We start from the raw sequence: 22,684 nt of genomic DNA, 5'->3' as shown, positions 1-22,684 counted from the left end.
AGAACCCTGCGCGGTAATTGAAACACACCCATTTGTACCTGATATATGGTGCCAGTGTGCTCTTCTCTTGTAAGCGGTTAGAAGCAAGCGCAAAGCACGAACGGAAGTCTGCGAACCAGTCATATTTGTTGACGAGAAAACTTTCCTGTCAAAGAACTCTATGAGCCTTTTGATAATGAACTGGCAGAAGTAGCTAGGGTTTTGTTCGAAGGCGCAAAACTACTCATTTTGGAGACCAAGTACAAGTGAATACTCGAGCAAACTCACAATGGTGATCTTCGGATTAACAAACGCAAAAGCAAGAGGGAGTGTTGGTCTTTCGGTCGGGTGTTACCGAAGACGTGGCGACAAGCGGTGCCAAATCTGCCGACAGTTTGTTCATAAACAGCTAAACGAGGCACTACTAATTGCTCAACGTCCCGAGCTTGCCGTTGAGGTGCATTCCTCGTTTCTTGATAATCCCAAAAATGAAAACAAAAATTGAGAAAGCATTTTCTTGTCTTACCCAATCGTCTTCAAAGCTGAATCCAACTTGGCCAGAAGAATTCCAATAGTCGTCATCCGCCGAAACATCCAGCCTAAGAATAAAGCGTTTGATGAATTAATTACCATTGGGTTATCAATTAATTAGTTATCAATTATTATTTCCCAGTTCTGTCCCCAAAGCATTGCGTTTCCTACTCAACTTTTCCCCAAAAGCAATCGCTGCGGCAGTTTGCTGTACAGTGTGACATTTACTGAAGCAAGAGATCAAGAGATTTCAATGTTACTTGCACTGCAAAAAGAGCCGTAATTTCTGTTGTCCTCGTGCACCACTGGTGCTCATAACAAAAGTAGTAAAAACTTGATGAAATATCAAAATGAAAAGCCTCATATAATCTATTTCTAGAACAAGAGAGCCCACAGGGGATCCTAGGAGGCGGTAACAAACTGTCCCTTCCCCCTACCGTTCAGCTGATCACCAGACGACCCAATCTCGCCATTGTTTGGGCACACACACCGAGTATCCATTGGACAATAGCCCTCTGGCAGCATTTGGCATAAATTTGGCTTTGCTCCAGTGGCGTCACCAGGGTCAGCGGCACCCGGGCAGTGGCCCGCGGCGACACCCCGCAGATCGCTGCACCCGGGGCAATTCACACCCCCCCCTCATGACGCCTCTGCTTTGCTCATATCGAGATGGGGCGCTGCATGGTACGGTAAGCACTCGGATCCAATTGACGTCCTTTAGAACCCACTTTTTTCTTGACTGCTGAGGCACATTCTCCAGGCAGTCATCCAGCGTCGATTGCTTGAAAAGGTCCGAGCCAAAGTTGGCCTGCTGGTTAACCCGTGCCGAGAGCTGGGCGGCCTCATCCTGAAACAGGGCACAGAGGGTTACGACAAATAGAATTTTACACTTGCGAATACAGGGAACTTTTTGCAACCGTACAAAATCATGGAAACGTAATTATTTGTGCTACTTAAATACTCTAAAACCAATTTTGGCGAGTTCTCTTTTTCCCTTATTATAAGAACCATTCCTTACCAACGAGGCTGGGGTCTGGAGCCAAAATGCGCAGGCACTTGTCCTACCACTATCCATCTTGGCTTATCTGCAAAGAAATGTTGGGAAAGGCATGTTTCTTTCTGGTTCATGCTAGATACTGGGCAAAAACTTCTAACTGGGGCCAGTTGGAACTTAAAACCTTAACAGTGAGGCAAAATGGTTTCAACTGGTAATCAATGGGGCCCAATTAAATAGAGGCTCAACTGGGACCAGCTGGTATATCGACGGACGCCAATGCACAGCGCAAGTTTGTATGCTTCTCTTGCAGGGGTTGTGGTGACGTCAGTATGCCGAACTCTGATGGAAGGATCAATCAGAGCCAATCAGAGCTTGCCGTTCTGACTTCACCACAACCCCTGCGAAAGAAGCAAACGAACCTGCGCTCCACATAGACCCTTATGCAGAGTACAAGTTTATCTGCTTCTTGCACAGGGGTTGCAATGATGCCGGAATGCCAAGCTCTTATACATAGCTTGCAAGTGTTGCCATTGCTTGGTACTGACGGTTATTTCTACTTACTTGTTTGTTCAAACTACAACTTCTGCGGTGTGAAACAAACACGGCGAACCGAATGCTCGCAGTGCATAAAATACTGGAATGGCCACGAATGACTTCAGATGCAAGATATCTATTAGCTGATTGAAAAAAATAGTGGGTAGACGTCAAGGCACCTAGCGCCGAGGTCCACCCGCTATCCTTGCGATCAACACAGAGTTTAGCGTTACGTCCGACGGAACCCGAAATAAAAGTTAAAGTTACATCCGACGCAACTACACCAAGGATTCAAGTTACGTCCGACAGAACTCGAAATAAATATTAAAGTTACTTCTGACAGAATTCGAAATAAAAAATAAAGTTACGTCCAACGGAACAGAGCTCAGCGTCATTCTGGCGTCACTGCAACTCCTGCGCAAGAAGTAAACGACCTGGATGAATGGATGGATGGATGGATGTCACTGGCAATACTCCTTATAACGGGCGGTAGCCTGCGCCACCTAGCCAAAGTCTGAAAAGACAAACATGTGATTCCTCCCACCCCTCTAAAATCAATTTTCTCGCCCTAACTATCACCAGGCAGTGTGGGATATCACCAGGACGACCTTAGGGGGATTGGGCAAAAAACCTAAAAAAAGACATCACCTCCCGCCTCTTCCCCCCGGCAAGGGAGGCGGCAAATTTCCTCTGGTCAAACCCTGTCGGCATTACCCCAGCACCGGACCCACTAAGAGGCAGGGTCGAGACTTTGGGCCGGAGTCAAGCGGGTGGAAGTCCCAGTTTTCCTCTGTCCCGTCTGTCCCCAGCTGTACTAGTTAGTTGTGCATCATTCAATTATCCCTAGATAATTTCCACCAATCTTCTAATTGCCTCTTTCTGACTGTAAACCTTTTCTCCTCCGTCCCTCCATCATCGCCAGCAAAACCCAGGGCCCCAACCAAATCCATCACCCCCTCAGGGGGGCAAGGCAAAGCCCCGTGCACTGCAAAAACAAGTGCTATAGTGTCTCGCTTTCATTATGGCAGGTGGCACATAATGTGTCCGTCTCCTGAAATTCAACCCTGTACGTCCTCGGCCTCAAAACTCCTGTTTTTGCCTCGAATAGCAAAGAACTTCCCAGAGAATTGTCAAACATGTTTTCCTTTCATACGTCCTGCTTTTGTAACCTGTACGTCACCCACCTCACTTTTCGCCCTCTCCACTATGCCATCATCATCATCCCGCACTTCTCAAGCCAAGAAGCCTCGCATCACCATCATCGTGTAGCTGGCCACATAGGCACATATGTGTACGGGCGGAAACGCCTTCTACGCGACCTGTACTTAAATGTACAAATAAATATCTATCTATCTATCTATCTAGAGCTAATTTTTTTCGCATTCTTCCCTCCGACATTTCCCTTTCTGCCTCTTTCTCTCTCTTTTCCACTGAAGTAGTCTGCTCAGCCCCATCACTAGCTTGTAGGCATTTAAATGTAAGCTTTGGAGTTCGGTTTGTCCATTTTGTGTTTAAACTTTTTATGTATAAATACTTAAATAACTTCCGTGCCCACTGCGTATCATCCAATTCGGTCGTCCTTCGTTCAAATTTCAATTTTTTATGGCCTCCATGCTCTCAAAAAATGACCAGCTCATATATTACCCTGTACCCCCTCATTTGGTGTCTTTCCATGCGCTCCCAGTGCCAATCTGCCTACGCTTCTTTGTTGAATTTTCTAATCCTGATTGAACCACCGATTTCATGCGCAGTACCCCATTGCCGAAAGACAGTCCTGGTACCATCACTCCTTTCCATATACCTCTGATCACTTCATATCTATTATAGTTCCATAGTGCCTTGAGCTTCATGCATAATAGATTAATTTATTTTCCTTGTCTAATTATATTATCCTGCATTTTCCTACATGGTCAATTACAATGTCTTGTATCCTCAGGGGTTCCCTCTTTTCGTCGTTAAACACCATTACTCCAGACTTGTCATTACAAAAGCTGATACCCAAGGTTGTTCCTCTTCCTCTCCACATATTACAGGTAGTTCCTGTAACGTATCCCGGTTATCTGCCATGAGTACTATGTCATCCGCATGCATCAATCCTGGTATTACATGTACTACATTTCACCCTCTTCCATACAACTCACATCAAAACCGAATGTTGCTTTGCTCCATTTTTTTTTTTTTTTTTCATTTTACTGGTTTTGATTTGGGACCAGCTGGTGCGAAGTGGCCATAACTGACCATTTTCAGTTGATATATCTGATGTGTCCGTAATCGTAAGAATATTTACTGCATTGAAAATTTAATTTTATTTACTCGTCAGTTCTGTGTTGCGCATAATCGTCCCATAAATGTGAATAGTTTCACGCGCGCGTTGTGTTTGTAATCGAACGAATCCATCCCTGACTCGGTCGAAAAAGTCGAAGGAAGTTTACATACCGATACCAATCCTCAACGTGAAAGATCATCGACGAGCAAGAAGGAAAATAGTCACAATGAGAACCGAGCACACAAATCGTTCATTCGTTGAGGAAGTTATGTTCCTACGAGTACCTTTGTCCCGTAGTAGTAATGAGTAGTTGTTCTGGCTCAGGAAAATGACGAAGAAAGCTGCCACTCACCTGTGAACTTCGTCAGCTGTCATCGAAGCACCTGCTGTTTAAATACGTGGACGATTCAAGCGCAAAGCGTCAGGGCAACACGTAAGCTTAGGCCGGTCATTCTATTTTTGGTCTTGCTTGTTTCCTTCGGTGATGATATATATAGATATATAGTGATGAGTTCTTGATCAGGACACAGAGATATATTTAAACTCGGATCCACGATGGGCGGAACACTCGGACCGCTGCAACGAAATTCGCGATCACCACCACCCCCTGGAAACCTCGAAAGAGTTGTTTACATCGTCGCCATGACCGAAAAGCACGCATGACCCCACCTTTTCTCGCGGTCGGTTCGGTCACATGAACGCAATACAGTTCCGCTCACAACCACTAAGCGCGCTGCAGGAGTAGTGCGGGAAATGGCGCGAAATAGGAAAGTGTCGAAGACTGCGAAAAATGGCTGTCAGAAAAAAACAAGTTGAGAAGAAAACAATTGAGAAGAAAGGAGAAGTAGAGAGCAGGGAGTCTTTCAGATGACTCCTCGCCTCTAGCGTTTTGAGCCTGCACGCATAGGCAACGACGGAAAGCAACTAGTGCCTGCTGAAACTGGGCCCCCCGGACACACACACACACACATACACACTCAAAAAATAAAAATAGCACAATATTTACACCACAAGACGCATTTCTGAGTTCAAGTGAAACTAAAACTACGCGCTAGTTTCGACTTACTTTCTTCTGCTTTTGGTCTGAGCCACGGTGTAAGATATGTACTCTGCGTGGTCCGAGCTGTCTTCAAATGAAAAACGATTACATTTTTGAAACTTCCAGGAGCCAGCTCTGGGCACTTTGGCAGCCTGTCCTGCGGCTGCAGTTTCCTTGGCCCGTACCTTAGTCCGGCCCTGGTGCTGATGGCGAGCTAACGCTCGAAAAACTCATTTGACACTTTCAAATACGTAAGGCATAGACGCTCATAAAAGTTGCGGCACCGACTTCTAACAAGTCATCAAATCGCCCTATGCGGAGCGCAAGTTCGTCGGCTTCTTGCATTGGAGTTGCACTGACGTCAGAACGCCGAGCTCTGATTGGCTGCGACTGGAAGGATAGTGGGTTGACTACAAGGGAGCTAGCGCTGCAACGCGTTTCCGGCTGGTGTGTTTACCTCGTCCAAAATAGCGGTCCCTCGACTTCCATCCAATGACGTCGTAGAAGTGTCATGCGGTGTCATGCTTTATCATGCTGTAAAGCCCCTCTATCCTGGCCTTTATCATGTTGCAGAGCCGTTGTCGCTAGGCGCGATCCTGGCGGCGTCCCAACAGCTGTGGTGTATGTGGCAGACGCCTGTTCTGCTTGGTTCTGCTGCAGGTCGCTGTCCAGTGTGGCAGTCCACGGGAGCTTCGGCAGCCAGACATTGAGATGCTGTGACGACAGCGACACTCGCGTTCGGTGGTGCTACTCGCAGCTTTTCGTTAGCATTTCTACGACTAACCGCCAGGATAGCGACATGCAACAACATGACACTCCGGCTTCTGTGACGTCAAATATGCCGTCTGCATATTTGTTGTTATTGTTTTCCACTGTCGTCTGCGATAGCCTCCCATTTTCGTCTTCGATTGAGTTTCTAATCCGACATCTTCATATGTACTTTTTGACACTTAATTAATAAATATATTAAAACGTGTAAGCTCGTTATGCATTTGATTTGAGTACGCGGTCACGTCTGCCATGGGTCGTCGGCTTCAAAATCGCCACTGACGCCTCAACAGACGATTATGACAATTCCACGGAGATCGCGAAGAACTTCCCGGACGACAGACCAGACTCCACAACTGAACACCCAGTCCTATGTAGCCGGGTGGGCAGCCATTCAGATCTGTCATCATGTTCGCTAAGTCCAATTGCAATCAGAAGCATGGAACACATCGAAAGACATCTTCTTGAAGAACAAGAAATACTCGTATGCGAAAATGACATAATCTTACGACTAAGCTCGCCATCTAGCCGGTAACATCAGCCGTGCCTTCGACACATTTCGCTGATACATTGCACCAAACAAGAGTTCAGCTAAAGGCACAATTGAGGCCGCTGATCGACACTCGAAACAAAGGCACGGAGTGCAAGGATTGCCTGGACATGTATACATACGTCAACAAGTACTTGAATGTACTTTTGAACGGCTTCGTCAAGCGAGCAAACAAACAACCTGCCAAAGTCACTGAAAAAAAAAAAAAAAAAACGGAAGCAAAAAAAAAAAAGGCCACACACTGATAGCACGCAGCAGATCACAGCGTGCGATTCTATTTATCGGGCAGTGTGAGCTGGACTATGTTATTTCTTTCCTGTTTTGCTCTTAGTTCCTACTAGTTCCTACCAACGCCGCGAAAGCAACTAAACAAATATGTAATGTGCAGCTAGAAAAAGGAAAAAGTTTTTTTTTTTTCTTGAATAGCTTTGTCGTTTGCTTCTTTGTTTGTTGTGGACTCAACACCAACAGCGACCACCACCGCTAATTTTCAATGCTCCTACCGACGCCCCGCGCGATCGCTGTCGTTGAAGGTCTTTGCTGGGCGATTTGTATCTTTGAATCGTCTGCTAACTTTTGTTTTTTAACGCTTGTTCGCGACCGTTCCCCATATTTCTTTTCATTTTCGTCTGGGATGGAGACCCCATCTCTGTAAAGCTAGGAAAGTGTTTGCACGCTAGTTTTTCTCGTTACATTTTGTTTTTGTAATGCTGCAGAGGCTGGTGCGCGCGCTTGCTCTGGTAGTTTTAGCATGCATATTGTTTGCGCACGTTTTATTAATCACCTATTCAGGTAAGAAATTCTGTCAACGCAGCTTGTAACGGATCAACAGTAACCTCTTACGACATAGTTAGAGTAGATAGACGACTTTTTTTTCTATTTCCCAGATGCGCTTCAAACGTGTGTGATCCCCTGAGCGTCGTTTGAGACTGCTAAATAAACTGCTCTATCTTTGTGCGCATGTTATTTGATTGTCGTTGCAGTTGCGATAAATGGATCCCGCTTTGCAAGCGGAATGATTTGTTTCAGGTGTTGGGGTGACAAACGGGGCTCGCAAAGCTCGAGGACGGGTCATAGCTGAGCTCGCTGCTGCCAAATTAGTATTTGTTGCTGCTTTCGAACAGGGGAAGAGAAAGAGAGGGGAAAGCTGCTTTTGTACGAATTTTGAGTGAAAGTTAATCCTCTATTATCTTCTAGAGAGAGAATAGCGACGTCTAGGGAAACCTGGGGAAAAAAAAAAACTCTCTTCTCACGGGGAAGAGAAACTCTCTTCCCGGTGAGAAAAGAGTTTCTCCTCCCCTTCTTCTTGTGTGATTGCCCGAGAGCTGAGGGGAAACTCCTCCCGAGCATGCACTGCGAGCAGTTACCTCAAATATGGCGCCCAGTGAATACCATTGCGCCGTCTGCTTCCGTAGACTCCGAGTCCGCTAGAGGCGCCACTGTCACGTTGCCGTCGCTCCCAGGTTTTCGGAGGAGTTGCCAGTATTGGCGAAGCTATGTCGCATTTGGTCCCAACATCCACCGATTGACGTCAATCGTCTGGCTGACTTCCTGGGTACAAATCCGCTATAGTCAAGATGCTATGTATACAAATTTTTATTTTTTTATTTTTTTACGGGGGACATTTCGCGCATTACCACGAACTCGAAGCATCGGTCATCGGGCCCAGAGTATTTGTGGAGGGCGCACGCTTTTATGCTACACGTCGTCCACGCGGGATGCAGGCTCTGGAGACCTCCTGAAGGCCCAGCACTGGTCCGTCCAGTGGTGCTCGGCCTCGCAGTGGCGGCAGAAAACCAGCTGGATACGGGGTATGGGGCTGGCCCACTGGGCGCCCAGCCGCTTGATCACCGCCAGCTCCAGCAGGTTGGCGAGTGCCCGGACGCCCAGGTAGGGGCTGATGTAGCCATCCTCGCCGAAGTAGGCTTCTTTGGGACGCTTCTCTTTGTCGATGAACTTGGTCTGCAGGAAGAGAAGACAACCGCGCCGCTTCGTGAGCTGGGGGATGCTATTCTCATCGTCCGCGTTTTCGCGTGTACTGCACGAGTGTTCACTTTAGCGCACTCCCGGCCGGTCTCGTCCTAAAACTGACTGATTTAGGCGACGTCCGATGAAGCTCAGCAAGATTATCATTAGAAACACGTTTGTTGTCACTAATAAAAAAAAAAATTCCGAAAGGAGTTTTTTTTTTTCGGTAACAGGTTAGTAGTTGAAGGGAAGCTCCTTCTAACTCTTTCCACTTCAGAATAGCAAACGCTGGAGAGGAGGTCGCCTTGGGGGAATAGGTGACATTGAGTTGACGTCACTCGCTAGGTTTGCTGGCATCGGCCACCACGGTCGCCATCTTCGAGGTCTCCTTTTATCCCACGTAGGTGTCAGGTGCCGTCTGGCCGGACCTTTCAGCGTGGGTTAGCAGCATTTTACAACTTTAAAGGGTCTTTTTGGCCGAAACTATGGGTTATTCTTAGGCTCTGGTGCTTTTGAAGCGCCGTAGGAATATTTTTTGTGTGTGTTTTAGTTCGTTTTTGTCGCTATCGGAGTTTTCCGCCGCGGCCGCGTTGCTCTATCGGCTCCATGCAGCGCTCCGTGTCGCGCGCCGTCCCCACGGCGGTAACTCTTTTACAAGAACTGTGATTTTCTGCTTTGGGGCTTTTGTAGCACGGCGTGATTACTCTTTGTTTTGTCTTGCTAGTTTCCATATTGTTTTTTCTCTAGCGGATTTTCTGCACTACGGCCGTGTAACCGTATTGCTCCATCGCCTCCGCGTCGTTCGTCGTGCATTCGGTGTTCGTTCTGTGCAGAAACATACCGTGCGGCTCACCGAGAGCCCGAAGGATTTAAAAACCGCATGCAAGCGATTTGGCGAGCGACGATACAAGCAACGGCGACCCGCTTCGCTGTCGCTCGGTCACTTGCGCGACGAGGCAAACCGCATGAAAGGACGGAAGCAAACGACCAAAGCGATGAGCGCTAAGTTTTCTAAAATCCAAAAACCGCGCGACGAGCAATAGTGAACCGCATGTAAGCGATTTAGCGAGTGACGGCGACGGGAGTTCGCGACGAGCGACGGAGATTTCTCACGTTCGCTCGTCGCGTCGTTCGGTTTTTAGATTTCTAAAAATCGTCGCTCATAGCCTTGGTAGCTCGCTCTCGTCGCTTTCATGCGGTTTGCCTCGTCGCGCGAGTGACCGAGCGACAGCGAAGCGGGTCGTCGTCGCTTGTCTCGTCGCCGTCGCTCGTCTCGTCGCTCGCTAAATTGCCTACATGGGGTTCAGCCTTTACACACGGTACTCGGCGGCAACAAAGGAATTAAAACGGCCCGCTTCCGAGATAAACTGTTTTCTCTATTCTGTTCAACGAAGCTGCTTCGACGATATGAAATTAGCACACTACCAACTGACGACCGCATACACAAGCCAATCAAACGTCAAATCGCGACCGCGACCTCGAAGATGGCGGACCGACGGTGGCGCTCCTTGGCCAAATCAAACTTGCAGGCTCAGTGACTACTACCTATACCGCACCGTACAATCCCCCCTCCCCCTCCCCCTCCAAAAAAAAAAACAAAAAAAAAACACGAAAGGGTAAGACATTGAGGACGGGAACGGAAACACGACTTCTTTCATTAGGGAGTTTTCGTAGACCGCGCTGCCCCCTCCGCTAAGCGTTCCGCAACGAAGAAGTCGCTACTGCGCCTGCGCGCCGATAGCCTTGACTGCAGAGTTCCCGCTATCGTAGCGGGTTGCGGAGGGCCTTGCGGGACGGCGAAAACGATCTACGAAAACTCCCTATTGGGGAACTGTAGTAGACCGTTTCCGCAGCCCGCTAACCACCAGGATAATAGGGAGTTGTAGTAGATCGTTTTTCTCCTCCGCTACGATATCCCCGAAGAAAACGCCGCAGCTGCGCATGCGCGCCGCTAGCCTTCTCTGCATAGTTCAAGGTCTTGTGGCGGATTACGGAGCGCTATCCGGGTGCTTAGCGGGCTGCGGGAACGCTCTACTACAATTCCCTAATGATCCGTAATCCGCCACAAGACCTTGAAGTATGTAGACAAGGCTGACGGCGCGCATGCGCAGCTGCGGCGTTCTCTTCACGGATACCGCAGCGGAGGAGAAAAACGGTCTACTACAATTCCCTATTGAGCCATAAGTGGGACTGTCAGCAACAATATTTCTGCACCTTCATTATTACCGACAAGGACAGAGGTCGAATCTCTAACACCACCAGAGATGACTGGGTTACTGACACCTCGTCGTGACGCTAGTGCTTTTTTAAACTTGTAGTACACTTCTTTTTCCTTCTTCGAAAACTCTGAAGCCTTTGGTGGGCGGTTTTATATCGGTGTCATTCTATGTTGTTGCTCAATGAAAGAAGTCCGAAACAGACGTCTTATGCGTTTCTTTCGTTTTAAGTCAATGTAGATCACCAACACGCCCAAGTCTTTAATAATAAAAAAAGTCCTGTTTCCGTCCCCATTCTTGGAGAAGAAAATGGGGGGTGCTATGTAGAATTTGGCATCCTTGATGTTTGATCCTTTTATGTATTTATATCTATTCACCAACACCTTCGCTTTCAATTATTAAAACTAAACAGCTGTTAAGCATTTGGTGTTAGTTTAATTTGATTGCTGCACGTCATCGTCACGTCTACTCAGATAATTAACTAAAATGTGTTTATTAACTTTCTCTTATTAGTGCAAATAAACACACTGTTCATATCAGAAACTTGCTGAAACGCGTGAGAGGCTCGGTGGCGAGCTCAAGTTACCACTCAATGCGATGCATGTGCAAAGGCGTCGGCGAAGTATCGTGATCGGAACGATCTACTAAATCTTTAATAATAATATCAATAGCGGTCGTCAGGGGCGAATGCAAGCGTTTCCAGGAAATGGGGGGGGGGGGGGGGGGGGGGGGGGGGTTCCGTTGACCCTCGTGACACTACTCGCGCTCAGCCAGTTTGACTACGCCACCGCTGCCGCAATGCATCGAGGGAACTTTAGTATTTCTGCACGTGCGACAACCCCGCTGTAGCTCTGCGCGTGTAAAGCACGAGACGGCACGAGCCCTCTCGTGCACTGCCGTTCGTCTCCTGTGAACTAAAGTTAGGGCAGTGAGAAGCATGCCCCGAACAGCTAGTGAGATCGGTCTACAACGGCCGCCCCGTCGTCTGATCCTGCTCTCTGCGCGTGGGTACGAGCGTGAACACGTGGCGCCAATTTCCACGTACGCAGTGATTTCCGGGTCCAAGGCGCAGCAAGAAAGATGTGCACATAACAGCGGGACGCGCTCCGTACCACGTGGGTGCGTCGCAGATTTGTGCCACGCAGCAAAACTCACGTCCGCGTTGATGATGACGACGTCCACCATCTCGCGCATGGCGCTCACCAGCACGCGATTGAGTTTCCGGCGTGCCGCCTCGGCCTCAGCAGTCGCCCCGCCACGAGGCAGCACTCTGAACACAAACAGCACCGGAGTGACAGTCCTCAGGAACTCCAGGAGAGCCTACAAACGAAGACCAATTTGCGATATTTACCCACCCTACGTTCCTGCGTGGAACGCCTATAAAAAAGATGTACACGAATAAATAGATAACATACCAGGATGTCAGTGCGGATGTCTGCGAAGTCCCTACCGTCACTTAAATCTTGGCCTCCCACGCACACCACGACAAAGTCCAAGGGCGCGAAGTTCAACTGCCGTACCTTCGCCAGCAGGGATTCAGCGGTGGCGCCTTCGACACCGAATGTGCAGGTGTCCACATTTTCCGCGAACCGAAGGCGACTTCGGTCCATCAGGCACAGGTGGTCATCTCCAACAAGCACTCCCTTCATGGCGATATCAATCGCAAGGCCTAAACGAACAACACAAAAGCACACACCAGTGTGACTGTGCACTGGGCAACCATTCAATGCAGATATGCAGATGGTCCAGTTGAAACCTTACTGGAAGCGAGCGAAGTTTCCTCTGTTTCGCCTTCTTCGGTTACAGATAGAGTGCCTCGAGATCGGTCAACACCTTTTGGCGAATATGTGCTGCCGATGGATGGATGGATGGATGAATACGGCTGAGCCCTTTGGATCGGGCGGTAGCTTACGCCACCTAGCCATTTTGTTTTACCATTTAAGCTTAGAATATTTAAATGTGAAATCTATATTCACTCCGCAGTGCAAAGAAAGTGAGGCTATGAAACCCCCTTGCCATCAGTGGATAAGAAAATACCTAGTTTTCTCTCGATTTCTGCCACCATTCACTTAATCTTTGCTTGGTAATTTCTACAGTCTTGAAATCCACTCTCCCTTCGCTGTCTCTAAAACCCAATGACTTTATTAAATCTATGTTGTCTTCGGTAGGCATAGGGTGAAGCCCTTTACAGTAGAGTATCAAGTGTTCAGCCGTCTCGTCCTCCTCTCCACAAGCAGTGCACACTGTATCAATTTCCTGGTACTTCACCCTGTATGTTCTGGTTCGCAGAACACCCGTTCTTGCCTCAAACAGCAATGAGCTTCCCCTAGAATTGTCATAAATGCTTTCTTTGGCAATAACTCTTTTGTTTAATCTATAGCTTTCCAGAGTCGTCTTTGTCTGCATTCCCTCTAGCCACCGATCTCTTTCTGTGGCCTTAACTTTCTTCTTAACTGAGACATGCTCTTCCGTATCTTCGCTATAGCCCAAAAACTTTCCTCTTAATTTCCTAGTGCGCTGTCTCCACTTTGTGTCTACACTCCTCATGTATAAATAGCTGAAAACCTTTCGTGCCCATTGCTCCCCGTCCATTTGCCTCAACCTATCCATATATCTATGCCACCCGCTTAGGCACGCGCCTGGGTTCGAGAGTGGCTAGGAAATAACGCGCGCGCTCTCCCACCCTTTCCACACGCAAAACGTCAGCCACATCCTGTTCGTCCATTGAGCCACTGTGACGGCTCTCCCAAACTCGCCTTTGTCCCCATCGCGAATTAGCCTTCTGCCCCGAAGTCGACTAAAAGAAACCATCTTCCCTCTCTGCTCGGCCAGAAGGAAGAAAAAGAGGGTATATAACTTTCAAAAAAAAAAAAAAAAAAAAACGGCCCTACGCCGCCGCCATGTTGCTGATGCTGACGCGGCTCGTGCGACTCTCGCGCGTTCTATCAGCTGGATATTTTCTGCCACACTGCCACGCTCAGCGCGATTCTCTACATACGTTTTTGCGGTCTTGCATTCGACGTTTTCTGGCCCCTCTTGAAAGTTTCCACTTAATTTTTTTTTTTTATGCGTGCTGCGTACCCTTTTTGTGTTATCTCCCACTGTGAGAAATAGGGCTGGTGATAAGTGCCTGGCCATTCATGCTTTTCTGCACAACATTCACGGGAAACGAAGGAGGGGACAGACGTCGAACGGCTCTCGACGCGATTTTGCGTACAATGATAATTGTTCTCACCCCTCTCGGAGATCATCCGCGTAGAACCCTCAATCATCTCCAAAAATAGTTGTCCGGGTTGGGGACTTGAGGTGGGAAACGGGTCAATCGCGTTCGTTCCTTTGCATTGGTGCTGTTGTGAAGAAAAGGAAGCTCACCCCAAAACGTGTCCCAAAACGAAGTGATCTTGGATGATGAAAATAATCCCTGGAGAAGGGGAACAAGAGGGACAAAGGACAAACATAAATCTCCATACACAGCTAGGTGACTGGTGAGCGACCGAAAAAATCCGCCTGGTCCGGGTATCGAACCCGGGACCTCTCCATTACAAGGGGAGCGCTCTACCAACTGAGCTAACCAGGCCACGAAGTAGTCCCAGGTTGGGCGTGCGTCTATGTGGCATTGCACCATCGCAGTGCGCGATTGCCAGATGGCGTGCAGTCCTAGTAGCACCAACACATAGGTCACCTCTGCCGTCTCCCTGCCGCCTAGAGCCAGATACTTGAGGTTAACCCACTCTATGTCGAAAGCCGTTCTTAGGTTGAAAATCGTCCTCATCTCGTCCCAGAACAGGTAGGCGTTCGAGCACTCGACGAGGACGTGTTGGATGGTCTCGGTGGCACCGCAGAGGTCGCAGTTGAGCGACCAGGGCACAAAAATCCCCCTCCGGTGCAGCCATGTTTTGGCTGGAAGCACCTCCAGATGCATGCGCACAAAAAAGTCCTTGCTGGCCGCAGAGACAGGGAGACGGCGCACGAGCTTCAAAAGTCCTGCTGTGCCGTCGGGTACTGGCGGCGGCCTATACAAAGGCGATGGAAAGGTCACAGAAATTGTGTCCCAGTAGAGTTTTCTTTTGCCGACGGTCGCCAAATAGTCCCAGGAGAACCGAGCCAGGAAGAACTCGATGGAGGCCGCTATTTCGCTGTAAAAGCGCAATGCGGCTGCCTTCGCTGTGCGGCCACTGGTGGTCACCATCCATCTTCCCAGGTGAGGGAAGCCGAGGTGGTGTAGCGCACTCAGGAGAACGGGGTCCTTTGCGTCCCGGAAGAGGAGAAAACGCTGTACATGTAGCTTGAGCACGATGTTTACCAGGCCAAGACCTCCGCCCTCCTGGTGTAGGAAGAGGTTCTCCCGCCGTGTCCGTTCCATGGATGACTTCCAGACAAAGACGGCCCAGCTTCTGTGTATCCTCTTGGCCGTCACTCCAGGGCAGCATACGGCCTGCGCCTTGTAGAGAACGGCTGGGTATATGACAGCGTTGCATACGTAGGCACGGTTGAAAAAGGAGAGATGTCTGCACTGCCAGGGTGAGAGCTTGGATGCTACCGAGTTGGCAGCCTTTTTCCATACTGTGGAGGAAGGTCCCTGTGGGTCAATAGGAACACCGAGATAGTTTCCGACTGACGTGGTCCAGCCAATCCCTGCGAAGAGCTTTGGCGTTGTTGCCCATCCCCCAAGCCACGCTCCCACCGACTTTTCCCTGTTTCTCCGCGCCTGCTGCGACGGTGAAATTCTCCACATGCCGCAAGATGGTCTCCACCTGTCTCTTGGAAGAGCAAACGAAGGATACGTCATCCGCAAAGGCTAAAACGCGGACATTCTCGTTTCCTAGTTGTAGTCCCGTGATAGTTTGGTCTTCATTGATCGCGCGACATAGTGGCTCAAGCTGCAGCGCGAAGAGAATTGGCGAAAGGGGGCATCCCTGACGGACCAACCTCCCTATGCGGATGGGCGCTCCCCTGTCTCCGTTGATGAGTAGGCGTGTGCTGATGTCGCGGTAGCAGAGGGCTATCCACCCCCGCAGCTCCTCCCCCACACCGAAGTGTTTGAGTGCTGCATGGAGAAATTTATGAGACACCCTGTCAAACGCTTGACGCAGGTCCAGCTGAATCACAGCGAGAGGCTCGTGACCCACAGCGGTCGCCTCGCAGACGGAGCGCATGGCGTGCAGGTTCCGCGCTATCGATCGGCCACGGATCCCGTAGCTCTGATGGGGCCCTATGACGGATCTAAGCCCAATGTCGAGTCGTCTTGCCAGTATCTTGGCTAGAATCTTGTAGTCACAGCAAAGTAGGCTGATCGGGCGGAAGTCAGTGACCTCAGCTACAGGACTTGTCTTTGACTTCTTCGGAATCAGTACAGTAAAACTTTCCCTCATGGACGGGGGGAGCAGCTTGCGTTTCTTTATGTCCTCGAACACCTGAACCAGGATTGGGCAGAGCGCATCCGAGAAGATCTTATAAAACTCTGCTCCAATGCCGTCCGGGCCGGGCGCCTTGTTGCGTGACAGTCTTTTTATAGCTTGCTTGACTTCTGACAGTCGAATTGGACAGTTCATAAGGTCACTTGCTTCTTCGGGCACGGTCGGCGACTCATGTAAAATTGACTCGAAGGCGGTCTCGTCCAGGTTTTCCTCCTGAAACAACCTCCCGAAAGCCTCCTCAAACGCGCCCGCAATATCTTGCTGCGATGTTGCTACGCCCCTCTCGCCACGCACTTCCCTTAAGGTGTTTTCTCTCACCCTCTGTCTCTCATGTGTGCGGAAGATCTTGCAAGGCTGTATTTCCCCCTCAAGAGCCTGCACTCTGCTCCTGACTTGAGCTCCCCTGTAGCGCTCTTCGAGTATACCGAGCAGCTGTTCTTTGCAGTTCTTTATGTCGTCCGCAAACGTTCCAGGGTTTTGCTCCTCCTCCTCTAGAAGCATCCGCAGGGTCTTGGCCAGGTGGATTCGAGTCTCACGTGCCTCAGCAGCCCTGCGACGGCCAAACGCGCAGGCCGACTCCCGGAGATTTGCCTTAAAACTCTCCCAGGTGACCGCATCTGCGCCGCTCTCGACCAGCCTCTCCAGAGCACACCTCGTTTTCCCGACGAACTCCTCGCTCTCCAGGACGCTGGCGTTCATCTTCCATGTTGTGTTGCGTCGCGCTCGCTCGGCCACCGGCGCGCCTGCTCGTAGGGTTAGACGTCAGTAGAGCAAACGGGTTTTATCAGCCGCCACCAGTATAACACCAACAAGGGTGAAGCTTGCAATTTAAGGTTATAATTATAATGCAATTAAATGCAAAGGGGCAAGCGAGCTGGACAAGAATGACGAAAATAATAATGAAAACTTTCATCATTATTGTCCAGCTCGCTTGCCCCTTTGCATTTAATTGCATTATAATAATAACATTAAATTGCAAGCTTCACCCTTGTTGGTGTTATACTGGTGGCGGCTGATAAAACCCGTTTGCTCTACTGACGTCTAATCCCTGGTTAGCTCAGTTGGTAGAGCGCTCCACTTGTAATGGAGAGGTCCCGGGTTCGATACCCGGACCAGGCGGATTTTTTCGGTCGCTCACCAGTCACCTAGCTGTGTTTGGAGATTTGTGCTTGTCCTTTGTCCCTCTTGTTCCCCTTCTCCAGTGTTTATTTTCATCATTATTGTCCAGCTCGCTTGCCCCTTTGCATTTAATTGCATTATAATGATCTTGGATTCCGTCCGATTGTCAAGATGTGTTACTGACTGACTGTGTTATTTGAGACCTTTCTCGAAATTTTATTTTCAGATAACGCTGCATCGTGTGGTACTTACAATATATTGTTCGAATGTTAACACTCACTACATTGTATGTTTGTGTCCTGTCCATCGGTAAACACGTTATTTGTGAGCGTGAAAATCACGTGTCTTTCGCCTATCTTCTGTTGTAAATTATTTTCGACAGCTAAGCGCTTTTTTTTCGTTTGACACGCGGCTAGTCGGGCGGCGCCGACGAAACTTACCATAAAAGCAAAACAAAAAAAAAGGACAACTAACATCCCAGTCGCACTCGTTCTGTCGCGCTCGTACTCAACAAGAATAATTGTTTTTTTTTTTTTTTTTTAATTATGTACAATGGTTTTTTTTTTTTTTTTTAAATTTCCTCGGGAGATTGCATGGACCATGAGACACATAATACAGCGGAAAAGAGGAGAAATTAGCAGCCACCATTTTTTGGAACAGCGCCTATCGAAATCACAGTTCACTCGGTTATGGTTAGCAGGGACGCCGATGGCAGTCTAGCCTCAAACCCAGTGACTAGGCTCGAAAACGGTTTGCTGCCCCTGGGGTCGAGTGTTTCTTGGGAAGGTGTATACTAGAACCATTTCCTGTGGAATCGATGTTTCTACAAAAGGTCCATTAGATGCCCCATTGCTACACTTGAATTTCGGAACCTTGTTGACGTTGTTCTTCCTATGAGTCAATGGATGAATGCTATTCAGAGCCGTGTCATTGGTAGGAGCGGGCAGAGCCAGGGCGTGTGCTCTCTTGGCCAGTGTTTGAACTAAAGTGTTACAAGTAACGACGTTACTCGTAACGTGTTATTTTTTTTTTTTTTTACGGACGTACTAAAATACTCGTTACAACGCCAAATGGCAAACGAGTAAAGTAATGTCGTTATTATTTTACGGTATCTCGTATCAAATTACGTAACTTGTTACTTTTTATTAAAAATGGCCGCATGATTGTTTGAAAACAAAATATTTTTTTTTTCTGCGCACTACAAAAAGTGGCAAGGAAACCCCAACAAAGCTATGTATAAACGACGACTTTTAAAACTCTTTCGGAAGACACTTCTGAAGTTCCCACGACCGGCCCAGAAGGCGCGAAATTATCGCTACGCGGAACCCCTCTGTGCTGAAATCACCGTCGCCGTACCCTGAAGGAGCAGCCGTCTCGCTGGAAAGAGACATCCGTTCGGAAGGTTAGAGTCTGCCGCCACTCGAAGGATTTTGCCTCAGCGTCTCTAGCTACTCCAGCTGGTCACATCCTTCTCTTCAAAACAAATAAATTATCGTTCTGTCAACGACAGAACTCTAAGTTTGGAAGCGTTGACGTTCCCACGCTTTGAACCAAAACAAGTGGCAAGGTTATCGCAGCATTGAACGGCGACCGTCACCATTCTTCAGAATCCCTGCCGCCTGCCGCCGTGGTACAAAGGTGTGGTCTCTCGCCGGAGAACGACTCCTGTTCAGAAGGTCGCCTCCAACTAAATCCTCTGGGCATCTTTTCTCCCATAGCGCCTCAAAGATAAAGCGAAAGACTGCGTCACCACCACGGGTGGCACCTTCTTTGTATCGCAGTCCATCAGACATAAATACCGCAGTCTTCCACAAGAAAACATGCCCCCAACTCCAAGGCATTCAAATACCTTTTCCTTCTCGCAGTTCCTGGTTGTGCGTGAAGGCTACCTGTACCATTCTTCTATACTTTGTTTCAGCTTAGGTCCGAGCGTGGCCTATGTTATGAGCAGAAGGGCCAATCATACAGCGTAAAAAGCGCAGCGTCATGGCGTGCTCTCTGCGGCGCGAAACACATGTACTACGACGAAACCGTCCGATCCGACGTCCGACTGCGCAATACGACGGTCGGAGGCGAGGGTTTTCAACGCTCTCCGATGCTGCTCAAACCCTCTCCCCCCAAGGTCATTCCGGCAGTCCGCACGTCGGATCGGAAGGTTTCGTCTTACATGTGTTTCGCGCTTTAGCCGGCAGAGGAGCACGCACAGGAAACGGCGAATACCGGCTGGTCCTATCAACTGCAGAAAGCACACCATGGACGTTGTGCCTCTTTCGATGTTTGATTGGCCCTTCGGCTCATAACATCGGCCGCGCTCGGACCTGATGGCTTTCGTCTGCTTCGCCCATACTTTGCTGCTGCCGGCGTGAAATAAAAAAAAAAAAAAGGGTTTTGGTTGTGAAAGGGAAACTTTGGGTAAAGACCCCTTTTTGTCGTATATACACGTGGATATACTAGAAATGTGCATGTGATTATAACCAAAATAAGGCCGGCGCTATACTTCGTTTATAATAACCCATAATCATCTTTTGTTTTAATTGCCGGGTATATTAAGCGATCGGTGCCCTCTTTTTGTCGCTTCCTAAATCGGACCGTCACTAAAACCGGCGTGGCTATGACGTATGTTGTTTGTGAGCATGTTCGTGTACTGAACAGGTTGTCTCTGTCATGCAACATCTACCTCCAACCAACAAGGCCGTTTTGGTAAGCTTGTTATAAAAGCCCCTTTTACTGCCATTTCCCACTCACTTTTCATGCAAGATGGCAACGGCCACGGAAACTCCGTTACCATGACCCGGGCTAAGTGTGAACTGAGGGAAGCAAAGTCAGACAATTTGCTGTTTAGACGCCTACTCTGTATGCCGAAACTCAAGCTGCCGAGCACACCCGAAACGTCAAACTCTAAATTAAAAAAAAAAAAGAAAAAAAAGAAAAGCATATTAAAACATGTATTTTTCAATGTCACTTTTTTTTTTTTTTGTTAAAGTGTCGTGGTTCAGTTTTGTTAGCCAAAAGAACGAACCTTTCTTTCGAGATCGTTTTGTTAGTCGCATAGTTTTTCAGCTACATCTCACAATGCTCATTAATGTAAGCTAGCGTAAACTCTTCGAAAACGACTCAATTTAGTTTACTTGTAATATTGCAGAAGGAGAGTAATGAATAGTTTCAGCTGTGAAGGCGACGAAAGAGGGCTCGTGAAGCTCGAGCACGTCGCGGCGCCTATACTTTTCAGTTCCGTCGTCTGCTTCCGTAGACTCCGAGTCCGCTAGAGGTGCCACTGCCAAGTTCGCCGCCGCTCCCATAGGTTTTCAGAGGAGTTTTTGATATTGGCGAAGCTATATCGTGTTTGGTTCCAGCATCCACCGGCTGAGTCAAGCGTCTGGCTGACTTCCTAGGTGCAGATCCGCTAGTCGAGATACTACGAGTGTGGCTGATTTCATAGGTGCACATCCGCTAGCCAAGATACTATGTGTCTGGCTGACTTCCTGGGTGCTGATCCTCTAGTCAAGATACTATGTGTCTGGCTGACTTCCTGGGTGTAGGTCCGCTAGTCAAGATACTATGTGTATCAACCGCATCTATGAAACACCAGAGAAGCCATCCCTTACGGTGCGAGAGTTTGCCGAGCGAAACCACAAACCGTCTGCCACAACAAGCTACGGGAAAGGACGGCGATCGCACCCAGTAACTTCCCTTCTCGTCACGTCAAGCCGCCTCTGACCAGCATCTTGAAACAATCCACATATCCACTACTGAGCTGCATCTTTGCCAGCTGCCAGGTGCACACCCGAGACGCGCGATCATTTAAAGCCTGTACCGACGACCGTTTCTGGACTCACTTGTGCTAGCTACGGCTATGCCCAGCATTGGGTTACTTGTCCGTGGACGTTTTAATGAATAGTTATTCGTTTATCGAAACGGAGACTCTGTAGTGCTTTCGGGTTGCGCATGCTGCAAGGAAAGCCTACGACAGAATGCCAGAAAACAACACTTAACCCTTTAAGTGCCGAGCCTGATTATGCGCGGGTGCGATGATGGAGAAATTCGAAGGTTACTGCATTGTATGAATGTAAAACCACTGTTTTTGATAAATAAATGTACATACCAAGGAATGCAATTGTGTCGGTGAGATTAAAATGAATTCGCGCAGTGGAAATAAAATCTCGCACCAACGCGTACAAACGAAAAAAAAATTACACTATCTTCCCGAGGGTGTACCATGGGGTGATGCGGAGCATCGTTCCATCACACTTCATCGGAAGAACGGAGTGAAGTGGAATCAACAGCGGTGAACTGAACGCGCGCAGAAATTGGTTCGCTCTTAATGTTTATACAGCCTTGATGGGGATCCGCCTCAACGGGTAATCGGTCTCTTAGCTGTAGATGAGAAATTTAGTCAGTGCAGTGCAACCGCTAACCTGGGATTTTTAGCGTGCATCACGCAGTAGTGATCACACGAACGCGTGCCGGTACGAAACTCATCCAGATCGAAACGGGCGGGGGCGGCGGGGACTCGAACCCAGGAGGTTCCCAGCGCAAGCTTTCGCTCCACGCTCGGAGTTGGGACGCGAAAGCCCACTCGGTTACTTCCTCCCCTTGAACGCGCGCAGCGCGCTACCGCTGCTTATAGACCGTTTTATCGTGGGTAGCGCCATTTTGAGAGCGAGAGAGAAAAGGGGAAAGGGCTGCCGGCGCTTTCCCCCTTTCTGATTGTGTAGAAAGAGTGAAAGTCCCGGGAATGAGGCTTGACCGGTGTTGGATGTCTGCAGCGCCCCAACTTCGTTTGCGCTTTCTTCTTTGTTTCAAACTCCCAAACTTAATTAGAGCCATGGTCTTCGATGGCGACAGTCCCCCGGTCATCGGGACGCCATTGCCGGGTGATAAGGTGCACGAATAACGACAGAAAGCGTCGAATACTGTCCGAGGACCTATAGTAGCTTGCATGGAATCCGGCAAGGCGAGTGCGGCTGGAATGCTTTTTAAGCTCCATCGCTTTCCGCATGACTGGAAATGGTGAACCATTTATCAATTTTTCGTTGCAATGAGCCTATTTCAACGTAGCCATTTTTAGTAATCAACAAGCGATACACGAAACGGGAACCTCAATTAACTTTTGTAAACACCCGGAGCTGCTACTGATCGTTTTGCTGCGCTGCTTTTATCTTCGTGTCCGTGTTCTTATATTTCCTTGTAGATGAGCGACGAGGACGTTCTAGATGTACTTATATAAAACCGCAGTAAGTCTCAAAGCAGCCACGAATAATTTTACTATTTGATGCAATAGTTTGAGTACTCACCTCCAA

At 48.6% G+C, this 22,684-nt stretch overlaps 2 protein-coding genes and 1 non-coding gene across 3 annotated transcripts in view; all 3 read right to left on the bottom strand.

The window, feature by feature from the left end:
• The window catches only part of LOC8053796 (spermatogenesis-defective protein 39 homolog), a 30,021-nt gene extending 24,978 nt beyond the window's left edge, over positions 1-5,043 (bottom strand). The window contains exons 1-4 of the mRNA XM_029989818.3: positions 4,660-5,043; positions 1,529-1,595; positions 1,239-1,357; positions 506-578 (exon numbers count right to left, since the gene is read on the bottom strand). Of these exons, the coding sequence (XP_029845678.2) occupies positions 506-578; positions 1,239-1,357; positions 1,529-1,585 (249 nt within the window). The 5' untranslated portion in view covers positions 1,586-1,595; positions 4,660-5,043. The remainder of the gene's footprint in view (positions 1-505; positions 579-1,238; positions 1,358-1,528; positions 1,596-4,659) is intronic.
• A 3,193-nt stretch (positions 5,044-8,236) lies between these two features.
• LOC8053797 lies at positions 8,237-12,698 on the bottom strand. Its single transcript, XM_040211717.2, has 3 exons — positions 12,264-12,698; positions 12,004-12,168; positions 8,237-8,626 (listed from the first exon to the last, which is right to left on the bottom strand). Exons 1-3 carry the CDS (start codon positions 12,495-12,497, stop codon positions 8,363-8,365), a joined length of 663 nt encoding a protein of 220 aa, XP_040067651.1. The 5' UTR covers positions 12,498-12,698; the 3' UTR covers positions 8,237-8,362.
• A 1,654-nt stretch (positions 12,699-14,352) lies between these two features.
• Trnat-ugu lies at positions 14,353-14,425 on the bottom strand. Its single transcript has one exon. It is a non-coding gene; the product is annotated as a tRNA-Thr (tRNA).
• Between the last annotated feature and the right edge of the window lie 8,259 nt (positions 14,426-22,684).

Source organism: Ixodes scapularis, unplaced genomic scaffold (assembly GCF_016920785.2).
Source record: "Ixodes scapularis isolate PalLabHiFi unplaced genomic scaffold, ASM1692078v2 PGA_scaffold10__122_contigs__length_95168666, whole genome shotgun sequence".
In the NCBI taxonomy this organism is placed as follows: Eukaryota; Metazoa; Arthropoda; class Arachnida; order Ixodida; family Ixodidae; genus Ixodes; species Ixodes scapularis.
Note: the sequence above shows the minus strand (reverse complement) of the source record. Positions and strands in the feature narration are given on the sequence as shown.

Coding starts and splice junctions, on each gene's coding strand:
- LOC8053797 (XM_040211717.2), bottom strand. CDS start 12,497: ATGAAGGGAGTGCTTGTTGGAGATGACCACCTGTGCCTGATGGACCGA. Junction 12,169..12,263: donor ACATCCGCACTGACATCCTG/GTATGTTATCTA, acceptor CTTCGTTTGTAG/GCTCTCCTGGAGTTCCTGAG. Junction 8,627..12,003: donor TCGTCATCATCAACGCGGAC/GTGAGTTTTGCT, acceptor CTCTTCCTGCAG/ACCAAGTTCATCGACAAAGA.